The 27,500-nt window shown below is 44.0% G+C and overlaps 4 protein-coding genes across 4 annotated transcripts in view; 3 read left to right on the top strand and 1 right to left on the bottom strand.

Annotated features, from left to right (window-relative positions):
- Window positions 1-2,953, top strand: part of bysl (bystin-like) — a 3,508-nt gene extending 555 nt beyond the window's left edge. Inside the window, exons 2-7 of the mRNA XM_060858776.1 lie at window positions 322-463; window positions 775-913; window positions 1,024-1,157; window positions 1,253-1,413; window positions 1,847-1,949; window positions 2,473-2,953. Coding sequence (XP_060714759.1) covers window positions 322-463; window positions 775-913; window positions 1,024-1,157; window positions 1,253-1,413; window positions 1,847-1,949; window positions 2,473-2,824 — 1,031 coding nt within the window. The 3' untranslated portion in view covers window positions 2,825-2,953. The remainder of the gene's footprint in view (window positions 1-321; window positions 464-774; window positions 914-1,023; window positions 1,158-1,252; window positions 1,414-1,846; window positions 1,950-2,472) is intronic.
- Window positions 2,954-3,566: 613 nt separating this feature from the next.
- ccnd3 (cyclin D3) lies at window positions 3,567-7,385 on the top strand. Its single transcript, XM_060857856.1, has 5 exons — window positions 3,567-3,797; window positions 4,348-4,563; window positions 4,747-4,906; window positions 6,074-6,216; window positions 7,065-7,385. The coding sequence occupies exons 1-5, from the start codon at window positions 3,567-3,569 to the stop codon at window positions 7,242-7,244; spliced, it is 930 nt and encodes a 309-aa protein (XP_060713839.1). The 3' UTR covers window positions 7,245-7,385.
- Window positions 7,386-8,046: 661 nt separating this feature from the next.
- nuak2 (NUAK family, SNF1-like kinase, 2) lies at window positions 8,047-16,704 on the bottom strand. Its single transcript, XM_060857854.1, has 6 exons — window positions 16,422-16,704; window positions 12,929-13,049; window positions 12,454-12,602; window positions 11,120-11,185; window positions 10,434-10,686; window positions 8,047-10,050 (listed from the first exon to the last, which is right to left on the bottom strand). The coding sequence occupies exons 1-6, from the start codon at window positions 16,617-16,619 to the stop codon at window positions 9,005-9,007; spliced, it is 1,833 nt and encodes a 610-aa protein (XP_060713837.1). The 5' UTR covers window positions 16,620-16,704; the 3' UTR covers window positions 8,047-9,004.
- Window positions 16,705-16,852: 148 nt separating this feature from the next.
- The window catches only part of dstyk (dual serine/threonine and tyrosine protein kinase), a 17,013-nt gene continuing 6,365 nt past the window's right edge, over window positions 16,853-27,500 (top strand). The window contains exons 1-5 of the mRNA XM_060857629.1: window positions 16,853-18,770; window positions 20,602-21,008; window positions 25,599-26,078; window positions 26,260-26,455; window positions 26,580-26,812. Coding sequence (XP_060713612.1) covers window positions 18,590-18,770; window positions 20,602-21,008; window positions 25,599-26,078; window positions 26,260-26,455; window positions 26,580-26,812 — 1,497 coding nt within the window. The 5' untranslated portion in view covers window positions 16,853-18,589. The remainder of the gene's footprint in view (window positions 18,771-20,601; window positions 21,009-25,598; window positions 26,079-26,259; window positions 26,456-26,579; window positions 26,813-27,500) is intronic.

The raw sequence follows: 27,500 nt of genomic DNA, 5'->3' as shown, positions 1-27,500 counted from the left end.
ACACACATACATATACACACACACACGTATACACATACATATATACACACATACATATATACACACGTGTGTCATCATTCACGAAGACGTTTATGTAACGTGTGGAAGGAGTCTCCACTGTCAGAGCTAAAGATGTTACTGTGTTTTCTGGTATCTTCAGGATCGAGTACAATTTATTAGTTTCCTCTCCTTATTAACTTCAACAGAGAAAACAATGACAACAAAAAGCCTGGTAAAGGAGCGAATGGTTCAGGCTGCAGTGACACTAAATAAATCATATTCAGATGTTTGTAGTTAACATGAGTGTCGATGCCTCTGCAGGTCCGAGCAGTAAGGATGCTGAGTCCGATGAGGAATGGCCCGATCTCGGGGCAGAGCAGGGAGAAAGTGGCACAGAGGTGGAGGTTGATCTGGAGGATGAAAAGGCCATCCAGATGTTCATGAACAAGAACCCACCTGTCAGGTAAACACTTGGTTCCGAGGCATTCAGTTAAGCTGCTTTTACACTATGATCAGCCTGATTTTGCTTACACACACAAACACACTTTGTAAAATCATTATTTGGCCTTAAGGTCAGAGACGACGTGTAGCAAGACATTCGACCAACTGGGGACAGCAGTGAGAGAGCTCTAAAATAAAATCTAAATTCTGGAGCAAAGAAACCACCCACTCCTACAACTCCAACAGCTCAGTAACTGCAGTCACATCTACAGTACAAGCTGGTTTATTTATTGTGTGTGTGTGTGTGTGTGTGTGTGTGTGTGTGTGTGACAGGCGTACTTTAGCTGACATCATCATGGAAAAGATCACAGAGAAGCAGACGGAGGTGGGCACAGTGATGTCAGAGGTTTCAGGGCAGCCCATCCCTCAGCTTGACCCCCGGGTTATAGAAGTGTACAGAGGAGTCAGTAAGGTGAGGGCACACCCATCCTATGCCCCACACACCCACAATGATGCCCACTACCATGTCTGTCTATCTCACTCAGGGATCATTTCTGTGCTGACTGTGTGCTTGTTCCTCAGGTTTTATGTAAGTACCGCAGTGGGAAACTGCCCAAGGCGTTTAAGATAATCCCGGCACTGTCCAACTGGGAGCAGGTCCTTTACCTCACCGAGCCTGAGAAATGGAGTGCAGCAGCGATGTACCAGGCCACACGGTGCGACACACACACACACACACACATAAAGTGTTGTCTGAGTGCTACTACTGCTAACATTAGTTCTGCTTTTCTATGCATTTGAACACGCGCAGGATTTTTTCGTCAAACCTGAAAGAGCGGATGGCTCAGCGCTTCTACAACCTGGTGCTGTTGCCGAGGATCAGAGATGACATCGCCGAGTACAAGAAGCTGAACTTCCACCTGTACAGCGCTCTGAAGAAAGCTCTGTTTAAACCCGGGGCCTGGTTTAAAGGTCAGTATGATTTGGTTTCAACAAGGGTTTTAGTTACTGTTAAAAATGTTCTCGCTCCTGTTTTTAACCATGTGTCTCTTTTCTTCCATATTGTGTCTCACTGTGTTTGAGCACTTGGGGGCAGTGTTGTTTTTTATTTACAGTCTGTACTGTCTGCACACATACAGGCCTTGTGTTTGAGTCAAGTGAGGTGTTTTAAAAGTAGAAATAAAATGACAATACGGGTTCCGTCTCTAATACACAAGTCATCAGTTTCGCTCGCAGAGGCGAGAGGAGTCCAACGCAGTCTGGTGTTATTCCCAGTTAAACCTGATGATAAACTGCTGAGCTGATTTGCATGAATTTAAGCAGGAAAAAGTAGCCTGTGGAAAACACCTGAACTAACAGCATCCATGAACTAATCAGTAGGAATGATGCCTTTATATTCCTGTAGGAATCCTGATCCCGCTGTGTGAGTCAGGAACCTGCACTCTGAGAGAGGCCGTCATCATCGGCAGCATCCTCACCAAGTGTTCTATACCTGTACTGCACTCCAGGTAACACGGAACACACACACACACACACACACACACCGCAAACTCTGTCACACTCTACAGTCTTACTGTACAGATTTACCAAATCAAATTAATTAAAGCTGAATTTACATGTCCCAGCTGCTAAAATCTGTAAAATAACCCACAACTCAGTCGTATGATTATGTCCTAATTTCTTGTGTTGGTTTACAATATTATTAAAATATTCTTCTAATTCTTATTTCTTCACATTAGTCAGCATCTTGTCCTTTAAATTAATTTCTGCTTCTTCTTATTCTGGATTAAGATTTTTAGCATGTTTTAGATGTGTCATTTGTTTATTTGTATCCTGACAGGAACGAGGCAACACTTTTTTTAAATCCTTTCTAAAATAGGGACCTTTAGAAACAGGGAACTGGACTTATTGCTGCCTACCTTGTAGTTCATTGTGTTGAGAAAAAAAAACAGGAAGTGAGAGAAACGTTGTGGTTTGTGTTAATTACTGTAATATATCATATTCCTGGTTCTCTGGATTTTTTTTCTTCAGTGCCGCCATGCTGAAACTGGCTGAAATGGAATACAACGGAGCAAACAGCATCTTCCTACGCCTGCTGCTGGATAAGAAGTATGCGCTGCCATTCCGTGTGCTGGATGCACTGGTTGCTCACTTCCTGTCGTTCCGGACAGAGCAGCGTGTTCTTCCTGTGCTGTGGCATCAGAGTCTGCTCACACTGGTGCAGCGCTATAAGGCTGACCTGGCCTCCGAGCAGAAGGGTGCGCTGCTGGAGCTGCTGAAGGTTCAAACACACACACAAATATCAGCTGAAATCAGGCGTGAGCTTCAGAACGCAGAGGCCAGAGACAAGGAGGATGCCACACCTGCCATGATAATGGACTGAATAAACACAAGACCTAGCTGTGTTCACGCTGCTGCATAACTTATAGGTGCACAAATTCCCGTTAGTGACCGGTGAACCTTAATAAACCTATTTATTGCAGTGTAATTACAGTGATAAAAGACTGTGGGGGTCAAAACATTCACTGCAAAATAAGTGTCTGTTTTCATGCGGAGGTGAAACGTTGCTTATTTTAATTCTACAGCTTTTGGAACATCTTTATCAAGTCAAATGTAAAGTCAGTGTCCAGAGCTGTAGTGAAAGTGCTGATTAAAGTAAACACACCTGGTTTACCTGGGCAGTGACGTCACACTGAGGCAGATAATGCACGTGTAGTTTGTAATAAACTGTTTACAAAAAAAAGTGTGTTTTCTTTCTATAATTTATTATTATATATGTATAATATACACCCTCATGGATTCCAATGAGAAACGCGTGTATATATATAATTAAAGATCGACCTGCAGCTTTGTGAGAAAGTGTTGAAGGTTCTGTTGTAGTTTCTAAACAGATTTGTTAGAACTTTCTCTGGCGCGAGACTCTCAGAGCGCGGGAAAACTCACTGGGCGCCATTTTAAGTCCCCTGACTAGAAGAAGAGGGTGAAGAGATGAATTTAAGATGAACTTATTGTGGTGAATTTAAAAAGTGTTTGCTGACAGTGAAACTAGTTATCTTAGTGACTCTACACATTGAAACCTCTCACTTCAGACCACAGTGTAATTGTTATTTGTAGTTAGCTGGCGAATGGAGTTGATTTGTGGTGAAAACGAGCACTTTGTGTTGGCCGCTGAAGGCAGTTCTGATCTCAGGTCGGTTCGTGCTGGATGTGACCCGGTTCTGACCCGAGACAGTCGGGTTTGGAGAAATATGACGAGTTTAGAAAGAAACCACACGATTTCACGGTCTTATTTCGGCACCATACAGAATGATGTAAAGCCGAATATGAGGAGAATTTTAACTGCTTGGATGTTGCAGGTAAGATAAACTATTATTTAATACGATAATAAAAAAGATTAAACCTAAAATAATTGATTATAGACATAAAGCACTGATAACTAGTAACGTGTCGATCACGAGGGATTCGATTCTTCGAGTCGTCTCTTTCAGGTGAACGACCCGATTCGATTCTTCGAGTCGGCTCTTTCAGGTGAACGACCCGATTCGATTCTTCGAGTCGGCTCTTTCAGGTGAACGACCCGATTCGATTCTTCGAGTCGGCTCTTTCAGGTGAACGACCTGGATAGCAGTGCTTTTCCTTCTGCTGTGCTCCCTGTTCCGTACAATCCCCCTTTATGTTAATCAGAATTCTAACACGTCAATAGTGTAAACTGTGAGCCGCGTGTTTGAAGCTCTACATGACGGCGAGGAGATTTAACTGTAAAGGACTGAACATGGCATCATGGACAGGTAATATAACAGTTGGTGCAGTTGAGCTCTAAAGTTCCTCAGGTGTGCAGAAAAAAAAAGGTGTGCTAATGATCAGCCCCTGACTTACTGAGACAGAGCTGTTTTGCATTTGCTGTAGGTCTGTGAAGAGCAGAGGTGTGAGGAGGAGGTGTTCCCATTGGCTGTGCAGTACCTGGACAGGTACATGGCTCATCACCTCGTGGACACGTCCAGTCTGCAGCTGCTCGGCACCGTCTGCATGTTTATAGCCTCCAAACTCAGAGAGATGGTTCCCCTGAACGCCACAAAGCTCTGTATCTACACCGAAAACACCATCTCTGTTACACAGCTACTGGTAATTATTACAGAACAATCACAGATCTTAACATGGCTTTGTGTTTCGGCTTCTTTTTATGTGCACAACTATCACAGTGATATGGATAAAAAAGCTGGCTATTTCTAATGTTAATCAATTTATAGTTATTGTTTTATGTCACCCTGTGTGTGTGTGTGTGTGTGTGTGTGTGTGTGTGTATAGAAGTGGGAGATATTAGTTGTCTCTAGGTTGGGCTGGGATTTGGCCTCAGTTTTGCCCTCAGACTTCTTGGAGCCGCTACTGCATGGCCTTCCTATAATTCCTCATGACCTCTCAGCCCTGCGCAGGCACACACACTCATACATTGCTCTAGCTGCTACAGGTAAACACACACGCACACACACACACACACACACACACACACACACAGGTACAAGTTTGTAGAATTACTTCCAATCAGTTGCTGTGTAACATGGTAATGGTTCTGAAAAAGAGTCTGGTGTGTGTGTGTGTGTGAGAGAGGGTCTGAACTAGGTGTGATATAAAAACCCCTTACCTCCACCTGCCCTTCCTCATCCAGTAACTCAAGTAGCCCGTGGCAACCCCAGACATATTACGGGATATTGCAAGCCATTCTTTTTTGCTCAGCACTTCCTGGCAGAGGGTGAAAGTATTTGAATGGAAAGGGACACACCTGTCTGAGAGACAACCGTGTGTGTGTGTGTGTGTGTTCCTCCCAAGCCTGAGGCATAGACAGAGGGTCAGTGGAGTCACAATGGAGGGGTGTGTGTGTTTTTATTGTGCGCTTTGTAGCAGAGCTTATATTAATAAACACAAATGCACATACACAAATAGGATTACTGATTCTGTACGTCACTGAATACTGTTGTGGATTTAGTAACAATTTAGAAGTAGGTCCTGGTCAAAGCAGCTTGACTTATAACAAATAACAAATAAAAGTTAGTGAGACTGTGACATCAGCAGTCTCTGAGGTGAGGTGATTGATCTTAGTGTAAAAGGAATAGGATAATCAGACATGAAATGATTTTACCTTAAATATGATCACAGTTTTCATGGTTGAGGTTTTGTTATGCACCACATGTTTGCACTGAAGTTAAATTACCTGACCAAGGTAATGTAGCTAAAAGTAATGGACACTTACACCTTTCAGTTTAGAATAAAAGGGGAAAAATCTATAATATAAACCATAGCTCCATGGTCCCTGGTTTGATCATGAGCTCAGTTTACTGTGTCCACCTCAGGTCCCTCTGGGTTCTTGTGTTTTCTCCCACGTGCTCTGGGAGAAGCTGTGATCCAGCATTACCCTGACAAGAGAAAGCTGTTGTATTCTTGTTGCTGTCAATGTGACATTATGCAGCAGTGCAGCATATTATTAATCATTTATTCTGTTCAGTACCATGTGCTATATGAAGCGTACACACAGAGCTTGTGTGTTTGTCAGTGTATCTTTCTTACAAACTGTGTGTATGATTTTGTTTTACACACGACTACAGCAGTAATCGTATACGTCGTTGTGTGTCTGTTGTAGAATTCACATTTTCAACATATAAGCCCTCCATTATCGCCTGCAGCTGTGTAGCTGCTGCAATTCAGCGCCTGAACCTACTGGATGACGCACTGTCCTGTGCCACACTCCTGCAGCTCATGGCTAACGTCTTAGACACTGACCTGGTGAGAGAAATGTACATTTGCCTGCTGTGTGGGTCCCACACTAAGAGTTCAAATCCATCAAAATGACCAAGGCTCCATTTGGAACTTTTATTAACATGTGATGTGGATAAAATGAATCTGATCCTGAGCTGTTTCACATGTTTTTATCTTCTGTGTTTGCATTTCACCCTTGTACTGTGTTCACTCATATAACACGTAAACATGTTGGGTGGAGTGGCCCGGTGTAGATGTCTGTCAACTGTAAGGAGCTTTTCATGTGTCATAGGTGCAGCTCTCTTTGGGGTCATTTCACACGTCATCACTGGGTGGCAAACTTTATATTCACATGCCAACATTTTGTCTTACTTATGTTAACACCTGTTAAAATGTACAATGATGTCTGTGTGTCCTCTCTCTCTTCCTCTGTCTCTCTCTCTCTCTTCTTGTCTCTCTCTCTCTCCCTCTCTTCCTCTGTCTCTCTCTCTCTTCCTCTCTCTGTCTCTCTCTTTCTCTCTCTCTCTCTCTCTTCCTCTGTCTGTCTCTCTCTCCCCCTCTCTCCCCCTCTCTCTCTTTCTTCCTCTCTCTGTCTCTCTCTCTGTCTCTCTCTCTCTCTTTCTTCCTCTCTCTGTCTCTCTCTCTGTCTGTCTTTCTCTCTCTCTCTCTCTCCCCCTCTCTCTCTTTCTTCCTCTCTCTGTCTCTCTCTGTCTCTCTCTCTGTCTGTCTTTCTCTCTCTCTCTCTCTCTCCCCCTCTCTCCCCCTCTCTCTGTCTCTCTCTCTGTCTATACAATGTCCTACATTTTTCATAGTGAAAACAAGTTCCTTTGTTGACCAGGTGCATATGATATTTTTTTCTTCCTGTCACCATCAAGGTGTCTCTCTGTAACTGTTACACCGCCTTGGAGGAGACTCTGAAGCTCACTCTGCCCCCCAACACCCCCCTGCGCACGTCTGCCTCACCTGTTCTTGAGGTCAGCCACACACCTTTTAAGATCCAGGAAGTTAAACTGTCCCGTCTGAGCTCTACAGAATCACTCCGCACAACTCATTAGCTCCTGTTCGTTAGAACGACTATATTAATTCACTATCAGTACGTCCTAGTCAAGTAGATCAATAGGCTATAATAATTATAATAAGTGTTAATATGCACTATCAGTTACATTGAATAAATGTTTTTGTTTGACGTTAACTATTCATATGTTCAGTTTTCAGTATTAAAATGAATAACAGCTCATCTTTAAATGGTAGTAAATATTGAATAATTTTTAATGATGTTATACAAACTGAATCTACGATGCCTAATTTATAAAAATATACTTTGAAAGTTTTATTAGGACAGTCGGTCGTTTGGAATTTCACGTGTAAGCAGCAGATCCATTAAATGATCTGTTTTTTTTTTCCTCTTTCACCTTTGCACACTGGACCAATGCTGCTTTTAAAATGTTGCTGTTGATGTAAAAGTGATTACTAGTTAAATAACACCACGTTGTTCTGTGATCAATTTCTAGTTTTTTTTGTTTAACTTCACATGACACAAATAATTACATTGCTCTCTTTCCTCAAAGCTGTGTTTTATTTTACTGTAACAGTTTAAGATAGAATTAATTTAATCAGATGAATTAGCAGAATTAAACGGAGTGCCACAAGCTTCAGTCTTCTCTCCAATGGACATCAGGTAAGTAAATCTCTCAGTATATTGTAACATGATTAGTTACAACATAGAAGTAGATCGTCGTCTAAAACAGCTTCTTATTTTAGATATAACTCCAAGCTTTAATCTCGGGCATCGCAACAGCCTTTAGTAATTAGACTCATAAAGCTTGTGTCTTAAATGAAAAAATGAAAACGAAAGCCTTTAGTTGTTTGTGCTCGCGAGTTTTTATTGACTCTCAGATCCAGTATCGGTTTCTGTGCAGATGTTACAAAAGACCAGGCAGTGTTTAAGGCTGTGACCCTACAATGGTACAGGGTTTGTTTAATACACGTACAGATCGTCTCCGCTGGCAGAAGATTGTCTAAAATACGCATCAGATGTTTGCACTGTTGGCCATTTTCCAGTTTCAGATAAGCAGTACTGCATGAGCGTGAAACAGAATAAACACAAGACCAATATGGCATTCTGAATTGTCATGGAAATAAAATTACTATTAAAAAACTAAAATACAATCTCAAAACCAGTTTTCACTTAGAGGCCTCGTTGATTGAGTATCTCTTACACAAACACTTTTACCACAGTGTATTTACAGCCACTAATCCATATCATGAGGTTAATTAAAAAGACAATAAATAACTGTGTCTGATCTGGTGTTCCAGAGGGAGTCTGATGACCATCTGTCTTAAAAGCTTAATCATTAACAAGGTTAATAAACTTTGTTGTATTTTAGAAAGTCTTATCACTAACGGACTCTGAGCTGCAGACGTTTGTAGATGATAAACCAAAAGGTCTGTAGTCTGATTGTTACCTACGTCTTCTTTAAAATGTCAGTTTTCTTTGGTTCTTTTGCTTCAAGCTCAAGTCTCACAAATCACAGCCCCGGTCTAGAGAGGCTCCAGCCACATCACGTCAAAAACGTATTTAAAGAAATGTTTAGAAGGAGAATCGCCTCTAAGAGCATCAACTTAGCACATTTTGCCTTTCTTTACTGACTGCTCAGTGCTCCTAAACACTGCTCCCTTTCTGAGCCATTTTGGCTCAACTATTTCTAGTTTAGTTCGCTCCACTTCCACCACTTACCATTTCCTGTGTTAGGACTGCTGTCTCCACAGCCATTTCTTCTCCATTGAGAATCAGAGCACGTCCTCAAACGGGTTGTCAAGAAACACAGCTAATGTGGGTTCCGTTACAGGCAGACTTGTAGACTTCAGTCACGTTTTCACAGTCCGTGATGGAGAAGGTGCTTTCTCCCATCTTGCCTGCATCCCATAATTCTTGCCTGCTTTCCTTCAGGTCGAGTAGATTGTCGGCCGAAACGCTGCCACGCATGGAGCCACCCGCTGCTAGACGATCCACCTTCATTGCGGGTTCACAGCGGTCAGGCAGGTCTAATCGATCAAAGGATTCTGATGAAAGGATGCTGTCCTCACTGATGGCCATGCTGGGACGAGATCGGACACCCCCTGACGGAAGGGGTAGCTGGTCCAGCGAGCCGAACTCTTGCAAAACACCAGAGGAAAATTTTCCGTTACTCTTAAGGATTGATTTAAATAGTGGTGGCATCGTAGTGCACAGCTCAATGTGGGGTGTTTGAGTGGAATCACTGCTTTCAGTGGATGAGGAGTAATAACCCGATTCCCTCTCTACAGGCTTCTTCAGGATTCCCTTGCGAGGGGGTGGGCCTGAGGGTGGAGGTGGAGGTGGAGGTTGGGTCACAGGCAGCGATACTATTACATTTGTTATTTTTTCCTCCACTGGTGGAATCTGTGGCTCACCACACTGCTTCTGTTTTAAGCTGCCACGTTTTTTCAGGATGCCTTTAAATGGCTTCGGCGCAGTGTTTTCTTGCATCTGAGAGACGTTATTTTCTTTTCGTGACCTGCGAATCGAGCGTTGACGAGTGATCGGTGCGTCTCCTGCGACTCCTCCTCCTGGACGCAGAAGGCAGCGCATTTTCGAGCCGCTGTGCAGCAGAGGCCGAGAGGTTCTTCGAAGCCAGTCGGTGATTCGTGCAGAGTTGCTTGTTTGTGACGACATGGAAATTGTTGTTGTTGTTGTTGTTGTTGTTCCCACCGTCGTTTCATTTTCAGCAAGGAGAGGACGCTGGTAGCCCCAATTAACCCACCAATGGCCTGCAATCTCCTCTAAAGTGGCCCTTCGGTCAGGGTTTACCATCAGCATCCAGCGGATCAAACCACATGCATCTGAACAGAGGGGGGAGGAGACTCTGTAAATTCTATTTAAATTATGCCAAAAAATGTACAATACAACTTAGTAGTAAACATCATAATCTTACTTTAATATTCTACCCACAAACTGGATTACTATGTAATACACTACAAACGATATATTATAAAGCCAGTACAGGGTAAAGGAGAGCTCTTTAAACAAAAGGACAGTCATCGTGCTCCGATATGTCCTGATTGGCTTCAGGCTTTTTACTGTTTTACTAGATTTTTAATTTGTAGAAATCCTAAACTGTTTTTTTTTCTATTTTACTTCTTTTTTTTTAAGTAAGATGTGCCATGTGTAATCAGCTGCCGATATAACGTGCGCTTCCTGTTAGTTAACGGACAGGAGTTTGTACCTGATCGCTTGGTGGGTTTGCGGTAGTCTCCCCTGCTGATTTGTCGCACCAGCGTTTTGTAGTCTTGGCCGTCAAACGGCATGGCTTCATGCACCAAAGCGTACAGGAGGACGCCCAGAGACCAACTGTCCACCTCTGGTCCTTTATACGGTCGTCCGTTAACGATCTCTGGAGAAGCGTACAGCGGGCTGCCACAGTACGTCTGCAGATATTCATCTCTCCGGTACAAGTTCGACAGACCGAAATCAGCAATCTGTAATTACAACCACTGTATTAACAACACCTCCTTTTATAGGCTCTTGCTTCATTTGACAATGACTTCAGTCAGATTTCTGTGTGAAACACAAAGTTGAGAGGCTGCTGAGTGATAAACAAACATCACGTGCAATGCGCACTGAAAAGTGTTGGTGTCTGATGAAACCCAATCCTACAGGAGACGCCAGAATGCTGACCAGTGAAAGCAGACTACAGATAAACAGCCTTCTTCCATCAGAGTGGAGTTAAGGTCAAAAACTACAGTCAGGTGATACTAAAGTAAGTGTGTGTGTGTGCGTGCGTGTGTGTGTGTGTGTGCGCGCACAAGCACAGATGCAGAGCATCTCACTGTATATACACAAAGGGTGTGAGCTTTATTGGTATAGTCTCACACACACACACACACACAGAGCAGGTGCTGAGCGCCTCACCTTCACGTCTCCATTTGCATCCAGCAGGATGTTCTCCAGTTTCAGGTCTCGGTGCACGATGCCGTTCTGTAAGAGGATAAGAGCAGAGTGTTAAAATAGTGTTAGTTAAAATTTGTGTTAAAATCTAAATTGCTACTAAACAAAATAACTAGAGCTACAAAAATTGCCATAGAAATAAAATCTGTTTTGCCGTGTGTTTAGTACATTGCAGGTCTTTTACTGTACACTGAGATATTCACAAATCTTTTCCTTTGTTCCGATCCGTCTCTCACCTTCTAACATTTCCCTTTGTTTTCTTTTTTTAATAACACCATGAGCTTTTTCCACAAAGCATAATCACAGTCATGGATTTAATAAGAAGTTGTTGTGCCTTTGATCCATTTGTTGTAGTTACGCCATATTTATTTATCTGCTGCCATCCAGCTGAGGTTTGGGTTTCTGTAGATCTTTTAGTTACATGCTCTAGATAGAACCTGACTGTTATTTGTGTGTTTATGTATTTATTTGTGTGATTGGAGAAAACTGACCGGTTCTGTCTGCTTATCTTGTTTTACCAATCTCTAAATAAGGTCATAAAAAAAACCTCCTCGGTGTGTGGAATGTGAACTATGCTGCCCTGTTGTCTTTCTCGGCAGGAGGGAATACCTTCAACTCCGATTCCCAGAAACCACAGGTCATTACAGAAAGAACTGAAGAGCAGGAAAAATGGAAAAACCCCAAGAGACATGATTCCTCTAGATTACATCTTGTACTATTTATTCTATTTATATATGTTTAATATAACCAGAATCGATTGGGTTTACTGACTAACCCTGACATCATTTTATGGCCATTAAATATTACATTTATAGGAAAGAAATCCATTCATTTATTTTTCATACTAATTTAATGATAAAAATATTAAATGACCTGTAGTTTTACAGTTTGGTTTAATCACACACTGAGTGGAGCTTCACACTGCGTGCTCTTATGTAACACACACACACAGTTCCTGGCATTGGCTTCTGTTTCTTCATTGATTCTGTTTAGTGTCTGTGTGGTTATGTAAGGTAGAGGTGTGTGTGTGTGTGTGTGTGTGTGTGTGTGTGTGTTGGTCAACAGTCTGACAATGCAGTATGGGTGTGGGCTGCATGCTTTATAAGAACCTCCAGTATTCAGTTGTGTGTGTGTTTGATCTCCGTAATTGGAAATGATGTTTTTGTTTACTTTTGTTTAGCATGGTTTCGGTGGTAAAGCCAGTCTAATGCTATACAGCCACAGGGACGGGACAATAACTAAATTGTGTATGGTGTGTGTGAACGAGTCCAGGATGTGATGTGGTGCAGTAGTTTTACCTGATGGCAGTAGTGCACAGCTGAGACGATCTGTCTGAAGGTGTGTCGGGCCTCACGCTCAGAGATGTGCCTCTCACAGATGTAGTCGAATAAGTCTCCTTTACTGGCGTACTCCATCACAATCACAATCTTATCCTTATTTTCAAACACTACACACACACACACACACACACACACACAGTTTTAAAGCTGAAACTTTAGATTTTTTCAAATGGACCTGACACTAAAAATAAAATGTTACACAAAGGCCATAAAGCTCGTTTAGAGCAATTGGGTCATTACTGAACAAAAGACTTTGCGTGACTGTTACAATGCATTCTCCTGACATCACAAACTAATCAGCTTTCTTATTAAACTCCTGATGATATAAAGATCACAGTCTCTGTACAACTGAACAATGTTTAACATCTCACTTCCAATCCTTTAGATGCTACAGTCACACAGTGGTGTTAGTTGTCAGTGTTATCAGACTTACCCTCATATATGGTGATGATGTAGGGGTGATTGAGGGACGACATGATCTCAATCTCTCTCCTGATGTGAATAAGGTCCTGTTCATCTTTAATGTTTTCTTTCCTAATAGATTTGATGGCCACCTGCAGCACACACACACACACACACACACACACACACTGTTAAACACCTTATAAAGTAATAAATCACATTCAGTCCATAATCCTTCCTGAAAGAAAAAAAATCAGCACCCTTAATAAATTCCACACTTTTCCCCCTCTAACATGCTGTCCCTCACTCACAGGTCACTACTCAGACGTGTCTGTATCTGTGTGTGTCCCGACATCTGCTCCTTCCCCTGTCTTTTCTGCCCTGGAGGTCCCTCGTGACACATTCAGGCCCATGCAATCTTAAGCATTTGCTCACACACACACACACACACACACACAGTTTGCTGTTGAAAGTCGTGGTGTTAAATGCAGTGGGTTGTGTTTAATGGCTGGTTATGGTGTGGATGTGGTGGTTCTGATGGTGTTTACACACATTCCTGTGTGATGTTCAGTGCCACTGTTTACTTCATTCTGTCCATATTTACCCAGAATGCAGCAGTAGAATAGAGTCGAATGCGTCAGGAAGCGAGTGGGTGAGTGATTATGTGGAAATCTGGAGTGGTTTGAGACGAGACTCTGCAGGTTTTTATCTGCCGGTGAATTTCTCCAGTGTCTCCTGACAGGAAATAACTGAGCACAGTTTGGAGGAGTTAAATTTAGCTGCGTTCAGCGGGTCGCTGTGGGACACACGCCTGGCATTTCCTCCTCAGGAGAGTAAACTGTTCTGTTTTTTACTCCTTGTGTATTTTTAGAGACGCCTGCTGCAGGTATGTGGAGGCAAATTACTGCGGTCACGAGATCACTCGCTCTCACAGACCTGCTCACTGGGGGAAAATTTCAGGGAAACTATTCACGTCTTAACATGTCCTTAAAAAAAAAAACCACACATTCCAACAACAGCAGAGTCTCTGAGTGAGACACGCCATCTGTCTCGCTACCTTTCCTGTCATACTCTCTGTCTTATTTTAACCCTGTTCTGTCCATTTTTTCCCCATTTTCCCTGGCAATGCACTCGCTACCTGTATCTCTCATGAATCAGCACTGTGAGAGAGAGAGAGAGAGGGAGGGAGAAGGAGAGAGAGGGAGAAGGAGAGGGAGAAAGAGAGAGAGAGGGAGAGCGATTTAAGCAGATCAGGATGATAAAGTGGTGATAAGCAGGAAGGAGGAAGTGATCTGTGTGGAAAAGCCCCAAATGATATCAGGGATTTAATTTCTCCTTCTAGTCTCTAATCAGAGTTAGTTTTTGCCCCAGTTCAGGTCGTAATGCCCCGTTATCACTTTCTGAATCTGTCCCACAGTGAAACCTGAATACAGAGTCTTTACAGCACAGAGCAGTAGGAGCAACTGGACTTTCACTTCCTGGTTATGTTTTTCCCCTATAGTGAAACCGTATGGATGTCAATCAGATGGGACAGGGTTAAGGATTAAGGATTAAGCATCACACAGGGAAGTGGAATTTAGAATTCACAAGAATTTCTTTCACATCTATAACAATAGAATTTTATTGTCCAGTCTGATGTGGGCTTTTCAGGACATGCGTTCTGCTGCCTTCTGGTTTTACTCTACATTATTTCACTGAAGAAAGAATGTTGGGTGATAAATGTGCTGATATGACGGTGTTACTCTTAATCCTCTTCATCACAGCTTCGTCAGACAGGACCCCAGATCTCCTTCAGGAAGGTGTGTGTATCTGATGGAGTGATGGTGCACTGTGTATTACCCACAATCTGCTTCACACCCTGCCTGTTCTAATGCTGTACATGTGTACAAGTACAGTTGTGTGTGTAGAATATTGTGATGCCTGGCAGCTGAACTAACTCTGTGATTACTGACAGCATGAGGACATGTCTAGATCATGTTCCTGGAATTAATTGATAAATGCCGTAAATGTAAAATGTAAATGTAAAATTGGGAATTTCAGCCTCGCTTCTTTATGCTCACCGGTTGCTCATCAGCCGAGGGTCTGACGCTGCACCGTGTTAATTAGAGATAGGAATTTAAGACGAACGGTCAACATAATGCTAACGCTGTAATCCTCCCAGGTGTGATAAAGGTGAAGCTTTGAAAGCACACACTTATCTACACACACTGTTACACATTCAAAGCATTGATCACACGTAACCAGCTAATGTGTGTGTGTGTGTGTGTGTGTGTGTGTGTGTAACAATCAACTGGTCCAGTGTGATCAATGCTTTGAGTTACAAATTCACTGAAAAAAAGTTTAGCACTTACACTTCAGTAAATCTTGCTCTAAAGGTTTGTATCGTTAAACCCACGTAATGTCTTCGCTTGGTATAGTAATAAAGTCGTGTGCTACGGGTGCCAATACTTATAGACTGCGCTGTGAGGTGGAAATGTTAGATATAGTTTGACATGGTAAAGTACAAAACCATCCTCCAGACTACAAACAAATACAAAGGCTTTCTGTAGCTTCCTACACTGAAGTCACATCTCCTGTGAACTTAAACATCTAACTGAACAAGTCCACTTTCTCTCTCACACACACACAGCAGATAAACATGTTAATATGAACAGTCATCTCTCTCTCTCTGTGTCTCTCTCTCTCTCTCTCTCTGTCTCTGTGTCTCTCTCTCTCTCTCTGTGTCTCTCTCTCTCTCTCTCTCTGTGTCTCTCTCTCTCTCTCTCTGTGTCTCTCTCTCTCTCTCTGTGTCTCTCTCTCTCTCTCTGTGTGTGTCTCTTTCGCTCTCTCTCTCTCTGTGTCTCTCTCTCTCTGTGTGTGTGTGTGTGTGTGTGTGTGTGTGTCTCTCTCTCTCTCTCTCTCTCTCTCTCTCTCTGTGTGTCTCTTTCTCTCTCTCTCTGATGATCAGTAAAACCTGTTCTGTGTTTTGTTTGTGAGCACGGAGCATAACAAGCACCAGTTTACTGTGTTTTCCTTCCGTGTGACTCATTCCATGTTTCACTCATGAACACAATGAGATTCTGCCTGTGTGTGTGTGTGTGTGTGTGTGTGTGTGTGTGTGTGTGTGTGTGTGTGTGTGTGTGTGTGTGAGTGTGCGTGTCTGTGCGTGTGTGCATTTACAAACAAAGACATGGGAATAAAAGGCAACTAAAATGATCGATCGTCTCTCACACACAGTGGAAGTTTGTACACGTTTAGTTTGTGCCTTTTACACGTGAATGTGATTGTATTGTAAGTCTACAGGCTCAGACATAAAGTAATAAACTGTGTTGTACCGTCAGTGAGCCATGTTCTGTACCTACAGTGTGTGTGTTGTGAAGGTGTGTGTCCACGTTACATTAGAGGTTTGTAGGTGAAACACTGTTTAATTGTGATGGAGCTAAAGCCAGTAAAGTGATGAGGTCAGTCAGGTCAGAGTTCGGAGTGTTTAGAGCACATTCTTGTCTACAGATAAATAAAACAGGTTGATGTTATTAAAGTCTCACCAGTTTCCCCGTCCTGTCCACAGCTTTCTTCACTTTGCCGTATGTTCCTTTGCCCAGAGTCTCCAGGAAGTCGTACCTGTGCTTCAGGTTGTGTTTGTGATGATGCCGCTTGACCGCGTGCCGTTTTCCCGGTAAGGGCCACTTCCGGTCAGCATGATGCCCCTCCGACACCACAGACCGAGTCTCCTCCATGCTCATTAGTCCAGCATCTAAAGAATAAAACTGTTCACACGCGCCACCACGTCCGTATTCTACACACGCACTCACTCATAGGTAACAGCTCACAAGCCAGCCTCTTATTCACACGTGGGCGTGTGTGGGGCGGGGCGTTTGTGTGTGTGTGTGTGTGTGGGGGGGGCAGGCAGCTGGGGGGTGGTCTTTCTTCAACAAATCATGCGAACTTCAAACAAATTATACACATTCGAAATGAAGAAGAGTGCGCGTGCTTGTTAATATAATATTTAATCGTACAGATAAATGTTATTACGACTCGCTAAATATTTCTAATGTTCTTCAGTTCAACTCTAACTTTTATACATATAGTAAATATTATCTATAAAATCAATAATAAATAAAATCTAATTCAGATGCAACAAGTTTACACTCGCGGACAATCTGTGAATGTGACTGATGTCAGAAGTGAAAAACACTGTAAATAAATGGCAATGAAATTAATCATACAAAATCCCCAATGTGCATTCCTAAAATACACAAACAGGCATCTTTGGGGCGTAGACGGGTTCTACACACACACATGTATGTGTGTGTATGTCTGTTTGTGTGTATGTGAGAATGTGTGTGTGTGTGTGTGAGAGAGAGAGTGTGAGAATGTGTGAGTGTGTGTGTATGGTGTGTGTGTCTGTGTTTGTGTATGTGTGTGTGAGAATGTGTGTGTGTGTATGGTGTTTTTTGTCTGTCTGTTTGTGTATTTGTGTGTGTATTGTGTGTGTGTCTGTTTGTGTGTGTGTGTGTGTGAGAGAGAGAGAGTGAGAATGTGTGTGTATGTGTGTGTAGTTGCAGCACATCACCGCCAGGTGATGACACAACACTAAAATTGTAGCCACATCCTGCGCTGTTGAGTAACTAAAGAAAGTCAGTTTGTGCAAACCTGGAATCTTCATCCAGTGGGATCGGAATCACAAAATAATGTACATTAATAAAACTTAATTGATATGTTAATTGATCACATTTTTACCTCAGAACATGAACACAAAGACAGAGTGTCTAAAAGGGAGCTAAGTGAGAAAAACACCACGTTTAGTCGTGTTCAGGGCGGGACGCTTGTTGTGACTACATATCCCAGAATGCACCGCAGCAGGGCGAACCTTCATAAACACCCTTATTGTGGCGGCGCGGGTCTCCGGCTGCACACACAGTGTAACACAGTGCGCTGATCGCTTCAGAAGACATAAATACGGAATAAAACTCGGGATAAAACATCCTGCAGCTGCTGCGACGAGACAAAGTGTGTGAACGTGCAGCCCCGGAAGTGTGGTGTTTATTCGCCCACAGCGCAGTGAGGAACCCGAGCGGTGTAACGTGGAGCAGGTCATTTATAAAGGGTTAAAAGTCCCGGCTTGGCTTCGGGAATACAGACTGATATCTGTACATTAATGTCTGACTGATGGGTCGCTGGTGTCCCGGTTAGCCTACAGGCTACTAACGTGTTGTCTGTGGCACGTCAGCTAGCATCCGGCTAAGTAAAGTTAGCACCAGACGCTAGCTAGCAGTGTTTATATTAGTGTTTATTGGTGTGTCCGTGTTTGTATATAGCGGTGTGTTGGTGTAACTCGCACTGGTAAAGAAGTGATGTGATAACTCGGTGTTGTTTAGTTATCTGAGCCGAATCTGGGGCAGATCTGAGGAGGCTCACACTTGTGTTCGGACACTCATGTAGGAGTTCTTGTTGATCTAAAGGCCACTAAACGGTTCTGGGAGTCCAGTGAATGTAAAGTGAGTGCGATGGAGCTGAAGATGAAATAAGACTTTTATTTCATTCGTAACGAAAAAGCAACACAAAGACAATCGGGCGGTTTTTCTCCTCAGTGCAGATGTGAGGAGAAGAGCTGAAGGTTCTCAGGTCTGTCAGTCCACAGCCGAGGTTTGGAGGAAGAGCAGGACATCTTCACCACCTTCATCATCTGTGTGTTTGTGTGTGTGTGTGTGAGATGATGGAGGGAGGAAATGTGCAGAAGATGAGTCCTTTACACCGAGAGCTCACTCGCACCTTCAGCAGCTACAACAAAAGCTCAGCGCTGCTGAAGAAGAACCTAAAGGAGACGAACAGCTTCTTCAGGGAGATGAGACAGAACTACAGTAACGTGTGCACATCTGGAGACCTCGAGCAGGGTGAGACACATGAGTTCTGCCTTCTGGGGTATCTGTACGGTTAGTGCTCAGTCACATAGGGGTAGTTCTCAGTGTGGGGCAGCACTTTGACCAGGTGTGTTGTGAGCAGCAGATTTGTTGACTTTCAGTATTACAGTAAATCAGACTTTTTTTTTCTTCAAGATGTCTGATTTTCTGTGTTTTAAATGTTCCACTCATTTCTGACCCTTTTACGGGTCTGTTTTTGTGTCTGTTTACTGAGAGAAACGCAGTGATTTGAGGTGACAGGATGGTTTATGTAGTGAAGATAAACTGGTGGCTCTGCACCTCTGAGCCTGTGTATAGACACTGAACATGTTTTAGCTGCATGAGTGTGTTTAGAGTCAAACAATGCTGGACAATTTAATTCAGCATGAACACAATCATGTTTATTATTAATATTCTTATTCTTATTATTGTGGTTGTGACTGAGTGTAAATATAACCAAAGAGTGTGTGTTGGGTTAAAGCCCAGTTACAGCAGAAGATTATTCTGGTTTATTCATTGAGTCGAGCTGCTTTCACTCACCACTCAATAAAACCTTGTTCTGTTCACTAAGCGCCTTATTCACCGCCTCGCTCCTGTTACTGCTGAGAAAAGCAGATGGATCAAACACCACTCAGACATACATTAAACACCACTCAGACATACATTAAACACCACTCAGACACAGTCAGAGATCAGACAATGAACTACGTGTCAACACATTCGTTTTATTTCAGCTCCTTTTTCATGTCACGAGTTCACTTTACCGCACTGTAACCATGAAATCCTTCTCATGATCGTTGTTCTCACCTGGTCGTGTGTATTCCACTGTAATGACAGAAATAATTCAAATTCCTGGGAGGAGCTTCTGTCACACTTCTCCAGAGGACTTGAGTTCTAAAAGGAGAATTACACAACAATCGTCTGATTGTTCTCTCACTGAGACTGAGAAGGTTTTAATCAGCTCTCACCCATGTCTAGCTTCCTCTGAGAGAATAAATACAGCCCCGAGTTTGTCCCAGAACAATCCTGATCGCTCGCTTGCACACACACACACACACACACACACAGGAATGAGTGAGTGCACACTCGTATGTAGAGAGGTGTGTGTGTGTGTGTGTTGTCAGCTCTGTATAGAATGTTTAAATATTTTAATGTTCACAATGTTCTCTTTTGTTATGGCACTCATCTCAAACCCGAAAGCTATTTAAAGTGTGTGTGTGTTTGTGTGTGTGGTTTTTTATGATCCCTTTCCTCAGACTGCAGTGGAGCAGGATTAACACATGCGCACACACAGCTTGGGTGGTAGACTCTCTCTTTGTGTGTGTGTGTGTATGCTGTGTATGTAAAGCAGCTCAATGTTGCATTTTTGTATAACCTCACAGTGACTCAGCAAAGATTAAAACTGTGTTAATAACCTCCATGAATACTGTGTTTGTGTGTGTGTGTGTGTGTCTGTCTGTCCGTGTGTGTTTGGGTCATAAGATGATGGCCTGAGGGTGCACACACACACTCTCACACACACACACAAAAGACTGTACTGAGACAGACATGGTTATCTATTTGTCCACTCTTATGTGTCTCTTTGGTCTGAGTGGTGTGTGTGTGTGTCAGAGAGAGAGAGAAAGATTAAATGATACACACTTACCGTGATTAAACACACATCACATGTGACTTTTATTAGACTGGCGTTTGTACATCAGCGACACCTAGAGGTCTTTAACTCAGCTCACAGGTACAAGTGCTGTCTTTAATATCAGTCCAGTGAGGAGGGTTTGGTGTAGTTAAATTTTATCTGTGATGTAATAAATATTTGCCCCACCCCCAGGTCAACTGGGCTGTGTTTCCATCCCCCATCCTGATGAGGAGTTTCTCCACGGCGTGGTGGGTAGCGCCCCCTGCATCTTGGTCCTCGGACAAGACTGCCCCGCTCGCTACCAGCTCCTGAACTGTCTCCTGGGAGAGAAGCTCCTCCCCCTGGGCTCAGAACTGGGCGGAACCTGTGGACCAGGGGGCGGGGCCTGTAAAAGGAGGAAGTTGTGTTTCACTCACGGGCGTCAGACACGACTCAGCCTGGCTCTCCCAGGGCAGTACGAGCTGGTGCACCAGTTGGCAGCTAACTGTAGCCGCTGGGACACCGTCCCCCTGCAGGACCTGGAGATCCAGGACGAGTGTGAAGATCCGGCCCACCGACTGGCCGAGCTCGAGATCACGCTGCATCACTCGCTGCTACAGGTATGTGAGCAGGGAATCATGGGAAAGTCTTGTGCAGAAGAGCGAATGAGGGAAGAGTACGTTAATATACGTCCTAACACCTCCTACATTGTGTTACACAGGACTACCACTGCTGGGCCCTTGAGTAAGGCCTTGACCATCTGCTCAGTTGTATAAGCGAGTAAACGCTTCTCTGTTACACCTCTCAGGAGCCGTGAAATGTCTGCTTTGACCAATCAGTGGCCTTCACTGTTTGTAGCTCCGCCCACACAACACATCTGTAAAGAACCAAATTCAGGTTACAAACTGTAGTGAAAATAATTACAAACTATTGATCATCAACAATGAAAAAAGGATCCATTAAAAACAAAACAGAAACACACACATACACACACATACACACACATACACACACACAAACACACACATACACACACACAAACACACACATACACACACAAACACACACACACATACACACACAAACACACACACAAACACACACATACACACACAAACACAAATACACAAACACACACACACAGAAACACACACACAAACACAGAAACACACACATACACATAGAAACACAAACACATACAAAAGACAAACACAGAAACACAAATACACAAACACACACACACAGAAACACATGCACAAACACACACACAAACACAAATACACAAACACACACACACAGAAACACATGCACAAACACACACAGAAACACACACACATACACACAGAAATACACAAACACACACACAGAAATACACACACACACATAGAAATACACAAACACACACATACACAAACACACACACACACAGAAATACACATACACAAACACACACATACACAAACACACACATACACAAACATACACAAACACAGAAATACACACACACACAGAAACACACATACACAAACACACTCACACACAAACACACACAGAAACACACACATACACAAACACACACAGAAACACACACACGTACAATAAAGGAAATATTACCTTGTATTTGTATTTGAAAGTGACAGATGCAGAAAGTTCTTTAAATATACAGGACATTCTTTTCTTCCATCACAGCTTGACATTTCAATCTTAAAACAGCATGAATTAACACTGTGTGTGTGTTTCTGTTTGTGTGAGAGAGAGTTTGTTACTGATGTGTGTTTTAGGTGTTTAATCAGTGCTGGTTAAACTCTAAGGCATTCCTCCACTGTAAAGGTTTATTTATCTCTGTTTCCACACACACACACACACACACACACACACACACACAGAATCTGGTCTGTTTACTAAGAGATGAGCATCACCAGGTCATCATGGGCAGAGCTTCAGTTACATGTGATCAGTCACTTAACAACCCTGACCCATTTGACCTAACATGCTTCACTGCCCCCTGCAGGCTGGTTTATTATTTTACTGAACACCACAGGGCTGCTGATTGGTGTTCAGCTGGTGATGAATTCTCTCTAACATCATCTCTGACAGTAGAGCAGCTCTACATCACAGCCTTATATTAATGTGATCGCTCTAATGCGTTATTGTTTCTATAGCAACAGCTGGTTCACTGCACCGTGTAAATGAGGTCTTTAACATCGTTGATGTTTTCTGTGATTTACACCTTGGCATTTGACAGAAGTTCTCACCCAGAGTGTGTTTATACAACTCTGCATTGGAAGGTTAAGGGCCTTGCTCAGGGGCCCAGCAGCAGCTCGGTGGAGCTGGGATTCGAACTCACAACCTTCCCGTCAGTGGCCCATCACTTTAACCACTGAGGTACCACATCCCTGTGATTGGTGTCCAATGTGTGTAAGGAGTCTCCAGTGTCGGTCTATATTTTATCTTCTTAACTCTCTCTCTCTCCCTGTCTCTCTCTCCTTCTGTCTCTCTCTCTCTCTCTCTCTCCTTCTCTCTCTCTCCCTGTCTCTCTCTCTCTCTCTCTCTCTCTCTCTCTCTCTCTCTCTCCTTCTGTCTCTCTCTCTCTCTCTCTCTCTCTCTCTCTCTCTCCTTCTCTCTCTCTTCCTCTCTCTCTCTCTCTCTCTCTCTCTCTCTCTCTCTCCTTCTCTCTCTCTTTCTCTCTCTCTCTCCCTTCCCCCTCTCTGCTCTGGTGGGTTTCACATGACTCCTGTACTGACCCTTGTCACACTGATGATGATGATGATGATGTGTGTGATGAAGGCATTTTAACCCCAGGCTGTTTGTCTCATAAATATTATGAGTTCTTGACCTCAGGACTTTTATGAAAAACAGTAATGACGTAAATCTGACTGTTCATTTAAACCTCCCTCCTCTGTTCATTTACAGACTTTATTCTAGTGTGTTAATGTGTTTGTGTTGTTTTGTGTAGTTCAGTGTAATAGGATTTGTTCAGTAATTATGTAGGTGATTAGGTCTATAAGGTGCTGAGTTGTGGGTTTAGTAGTTTATTTTGTGTTAAGGTGTCAGTTTATTGTGGTCTGGTGTGTTGTGTTGTTGTTGTGGTGTTGTGTTGTGATTGTTTATTCATGACTAGTTTATATGTGATTTATTCATCTCTTATTATTCCTGGTAGTTTATTAGTTTAACAGTTGGAGCTGAACCTGGTTTTTGTGTCTGTAGATTCTCTAAAATCTGAGTACAGTTTAATTAACCTGTGTGTGTGTGTGTGTGTGTGTGTGTGTGTGTGTGTGTCTTGGCTGTGTAGTATTGTTTGTTCTTGTTCCTCAGGATTTGTCACTACACAGTTACATTCACACCAGGAGGAGAAATAAAGCAGCACTGAAGTGTTAATGAACTTCTGTGGCTTCTAAAGCTGAACACACAATGACAGGGGACAGAGACATGCAGGGCCTCACACTCTCTCTCTCTCTCTCTCTCTCACACACACACACACACACACACACACACACACTCTCTCTCTCACACATGCACACACACGCACACACACACTCTCTCGCTCTATCACACACACACACACACTCTCTCTCGCTCTATCACACACACACACACACACACACACTCTCTCTCACACACACACAGACACACTCTCTCTCTCACACACACACTCTCTCTCACACACACACTCTCACACACACACTCTCTCTCACTCACACACACACAGACACTCTCTCGCTCTCCCACACACTCTTGCTCTCGCACACACACACACTCTCTCTCTCACACACTCTCTCGCTCTCTCACACACGCGCGCGCGCACACACACACTCTCTTGCGCGCTCTCTCTCTCTCACATTCTCACTCTCTCACACACACATGCACACACTCACTTTCGCTCTCACTGTGAAAGAGAGAGTGTGTGTGTGTTTTCAGACATGTCAGTGTGTGGAGCTGGATTTAGTGGAGATGGCACTGACTGACACCCCCCACTCTCTCTCTGAGTGTGTTGTGTGATTAATGTTGCAGTAGAATCTTTAACCCCATGCTGTGATCTCTGCTCTTGAGATCTCATGAGAACTCTGCCATGCTACATGTTTTTATTTCTCACACAGCTCTCAGCCCACATTCCCAGGCTGCTCTCAGATAACTGCTAGCACAGTTACAGGCTCAGGTTAACGTTTATATGCTGCACACACACACACACACACACACACACACACACACACACACACACACACAGGTGTGTGAACACTGTGTCTTTTTTTATTGCTTTTGTGTGTAGTGACACTGATGTGTTCAGGACAGTGATGTGTGATGGCGTAAGACTGAACAGAGCGCTGGTCATGTGATATTGAACACTGGGTACATGTGGGGTGTATATTGTGGGGATGTGGTACCTTAGTGGTTAAAGTGTTGGACTAGGGCATCTGTCAAATGTGTGTGTGTGTGTGTGTGTGTCCTCAGGTACTGTTGGTGAGATCATTGATTCAGATCATTAATAATTTCCTATAAACTTACAGTAGCAGGTTTGTTGTACTGATATCAATATTTTCATGATTTTAAAAAACGTTCTTGGTATCGATGTGTGTTTTTATTTAGAAACGAGGAAGGTGCAGTGTCTGATCTCTCAATGTTGTCTGATCGCTCACTGTGTTGTCTGATCTCTCAATGTTGTCTGATCTCTCAATGTTGTCTGATCGCTCACTGTGTTGTCTGATCTCTCAATGTTGTCTGATCTCTCAATGTTGTCTGATCGCTCACTGTGTTGTCTGATCTCTCAATGTTGTCTGATCTCTCAATGTTGTCTGATCTCTCAATGTTGTCTGATCGCTCACTGTGTTGTCTGATCTCTCAATGTTGTCTGATCGCTCACTGTGTTGTCTGATCTCTCACTGTGTTGTCTGATCTCTCACTGTGTTGTCTGATCGCTCACTGTGTTCAGCTCTCATGCTGTTGTTTCACTTTAACATCTGGAGCACATCTGTACGATGTCAGAGATCGTGTAGACGAGGTGTAACTGGTCCTGATTCACACTGAGCACCTTCACAAACATCTCACTGACCCTTACAACAACACGTGACACACAACACACATGTCGAGAAATAGATGTTCATGGGACACAAACAGGAGTCCCGACTTTATAAGTTCAGCTGCTGTGAATGTGTAAGCTAATGTACTGAACTAACTGTCTGTCCAACTCGTCTGTCTGTCTGTCTGTCTCTCAGGAGACGAGGATCATGGTGGTGCCGTGTGAAGGCGTGCAGCCCTTTAAAGAGGCTCTTGAGGACTGCATGCATAACACAATTCCCATAATTCTCTACGCTCTGAGTCAGGACTTCGTTACGCCGGAGCAGGCGGCTGAGCTCCTGAAGGTCCGTGACCTGCTTCCGTTTCCCATGTGCTTCATCCGGGTTCCGGGTGTTTCTGGGGTTGCTGCCTCTCAGGTGCAATCGGGCACACTCCAGAAGCAGCTCTTAACCCTGGGCCTCCTACCAGAAGGACCAGGAAACTGTTCCTGCGGCGCTCCGTCCCAAACGCAGCCTGGCTTCTCCGGGAAACCTCACAGCGTCCTCGGAGAGAGTTTGGACCGCTTCCATCGACTCCTCATCCACTTCTCCAGGCAGGTGTTCACCAGTCAGCTGGTGGAGGCAGCAAACCGTCTGAACGCGCTCCACTGCAGCTACCTCGATCTCTTCATCAACCAGGTAGGAACGAGAACAGACCCTACATATTTCAGAATGGGAGGTTGGAGTTTTGGTTTGGAGACTCTGCTCTTGGCAACAGTCAGTAGTGTGTTTAACGTCAGCAAGCAAGTACTGACACTTGTACTGATGTTGTTAATGCTGGATTATTTTATAGTTTGTTTGGTTGTTAATGTTCCGTCAGGCATTTGACATGCAGAGGGATCTTCAGATAACGCCCCGGAGGCTGGAGTACACCCGGGAGAAGGAGGCCGAGCTCTTCACCTCCCTCATGGCCATCGCCAACCGCAAACAGGAGGAGATGAAGGAGATGATTGTGGACACACTGAGCACCATGAAGGAGCAGCTACTGGAGGATGCGGCCAACCTCGAGTTTACAGGTAAAGGGCGGGGTTTGGAAGGGGGCGGGGTTTTCGGTTGTCAGAAGATTATTGATTACTGAGATCATTTTCCCCACATGATATCCTCTCTCTCTCTCTCTCTCTCTCTCTCTCTCTCTCTCAGACATCATTGTGAGCTCTAACGGAGATGCAGTGAGCAGTAAGGACATTAAGTCATGTATTCATCAGATCCAGGAGCTGATTGTTGTGCGTCTGAATCAGGCTGTTGCTAATAAACTCACCAGCTCTGTGGATTACTTACGTGAGAGTTTTGTAGGAACGCTGGAACGCTGCCTGAACAGCCTCGAGAAATCCAACATGGACTCCCATAATATCACCTCCAACCACCTCAAACAGGTACCAATAAGAGTGCGTCAGTAATGAGGTGGAAATAAATGTGGTGAGACGGGGGAGTGGTGAGACGGGGGAGTGGTGAGACGGGGGAGTGGTGAGACGGGAGAGTGGTGAGACGGGAGACAGGGGAGTGGTGAGACAGGAGACGGGGGAGTGGTGAGACAGGAGACAGGGGAGTGGGGAGACAGGGGAGTGGGGAGACGGGAGTGGGGAGACGGGAGTGGTGAGACGGGAGTGGTGAGACAGGAGAGTGGGGACACAGGGGAGTGGTGAGACAGGAGACGGGGAGTGGTGAGACGGGGGAGTGGTGAGACAGGAGACACAGGAGTGGTGAGACAGGAGACACGGGAGTGGTGAGACAGGGGAGTGGGGACACAGGGGAGTGGTGAGACAGGAGACGGGGGAGTGGTGAGATGGGGGAGTGGTGAGACGGGAGTGGTGAGACAAGAGACAGGGGAGTGGTGAGACAAGAGACAGGGGAGTGGTGAGACACGGGAGTGGTGAGACGGGGGAGTGGTGAGACAGGGGAGTGGTGAGACGGGGGAGTGGTGAGACAGGGGAGTGGTGAGACAGGAGAAGGGGAGTGGTGAGACAGGGGAGTGGTGAGATGGGGGAGTGGTGAGATGGGGGAGTGGTGAGACGGGGGAGTGGTGAGACGGGAGACAGGGGAGTGGTGAGATGGGGGAGTGGT

This window comes from Tachysurus vachellii, chromosome 22, assembly GCF_030014155.1.
Source record: "Tachysurus vachellii isolate PV-2020 chromosome 22, HZAU_Pvac_v1, whole genome shotgun sequence".
NCBI lineage: Eukaryota > Metazoa > Chordata > Actinopteri > Siluriformes > Bagridae > Tachysurus > Tachysurus vachellii.
This window is presented reverse-complemented; position numbering and strand designations above follow the sequence as displayed.

What these genes read in the sequence shown, in the direction of transcription:
- ccnd3 (XM_060857856.1), top strand. Translation starts at nt 3,567, where the DNA reads ATGGAGTTGATTTGTGGTGAAAACGAGCACTTTGTGTTGGCCGCTGAA. An exon ending in TAACTGCTTGGATGTTGCAG is followed by an intron (nt 3,798 to 4,347) that starts GTAAGATAAACT and finishes CATTTGCTGTAG; the next exon opens with GTCTGTGAAGAGCAGAGGTG. An exon ending in CATTGCTCTAGCTGCTACAG is followed by an intron (nt 4,907 to 6,073) that starts GTAAACACACAC and finishes TGTCTGTTGTAG; the next exon opens with AATTCACATTTTCAACATAT.
- nuak2 (XM_060857854.1), bottom strand. Translation starts at nt 16,619, where the DNA reads ATGAGCATGGAGGAGACTCGGTCTGTGGTGTCGGAGGGGCATCATGCT. An exon ending in TGGACAGGACGGGGAAACTG is followed by an intron (nt 13,050 to 16,421) that starts GTGAGACTTTAA and finishes TGTGTGCTGCAG; the next exon opens with GTGGCCATCAAATCTATTAG. An exon ending in CTGTGCACTACTGCCATCAG is followed by an intron (nt 11,186 to 12,453) that starts GTAAAACTACTG and finishes ATCCTCTTACAG; the next exon opens with AACGGCATCGTGCACCGAGA.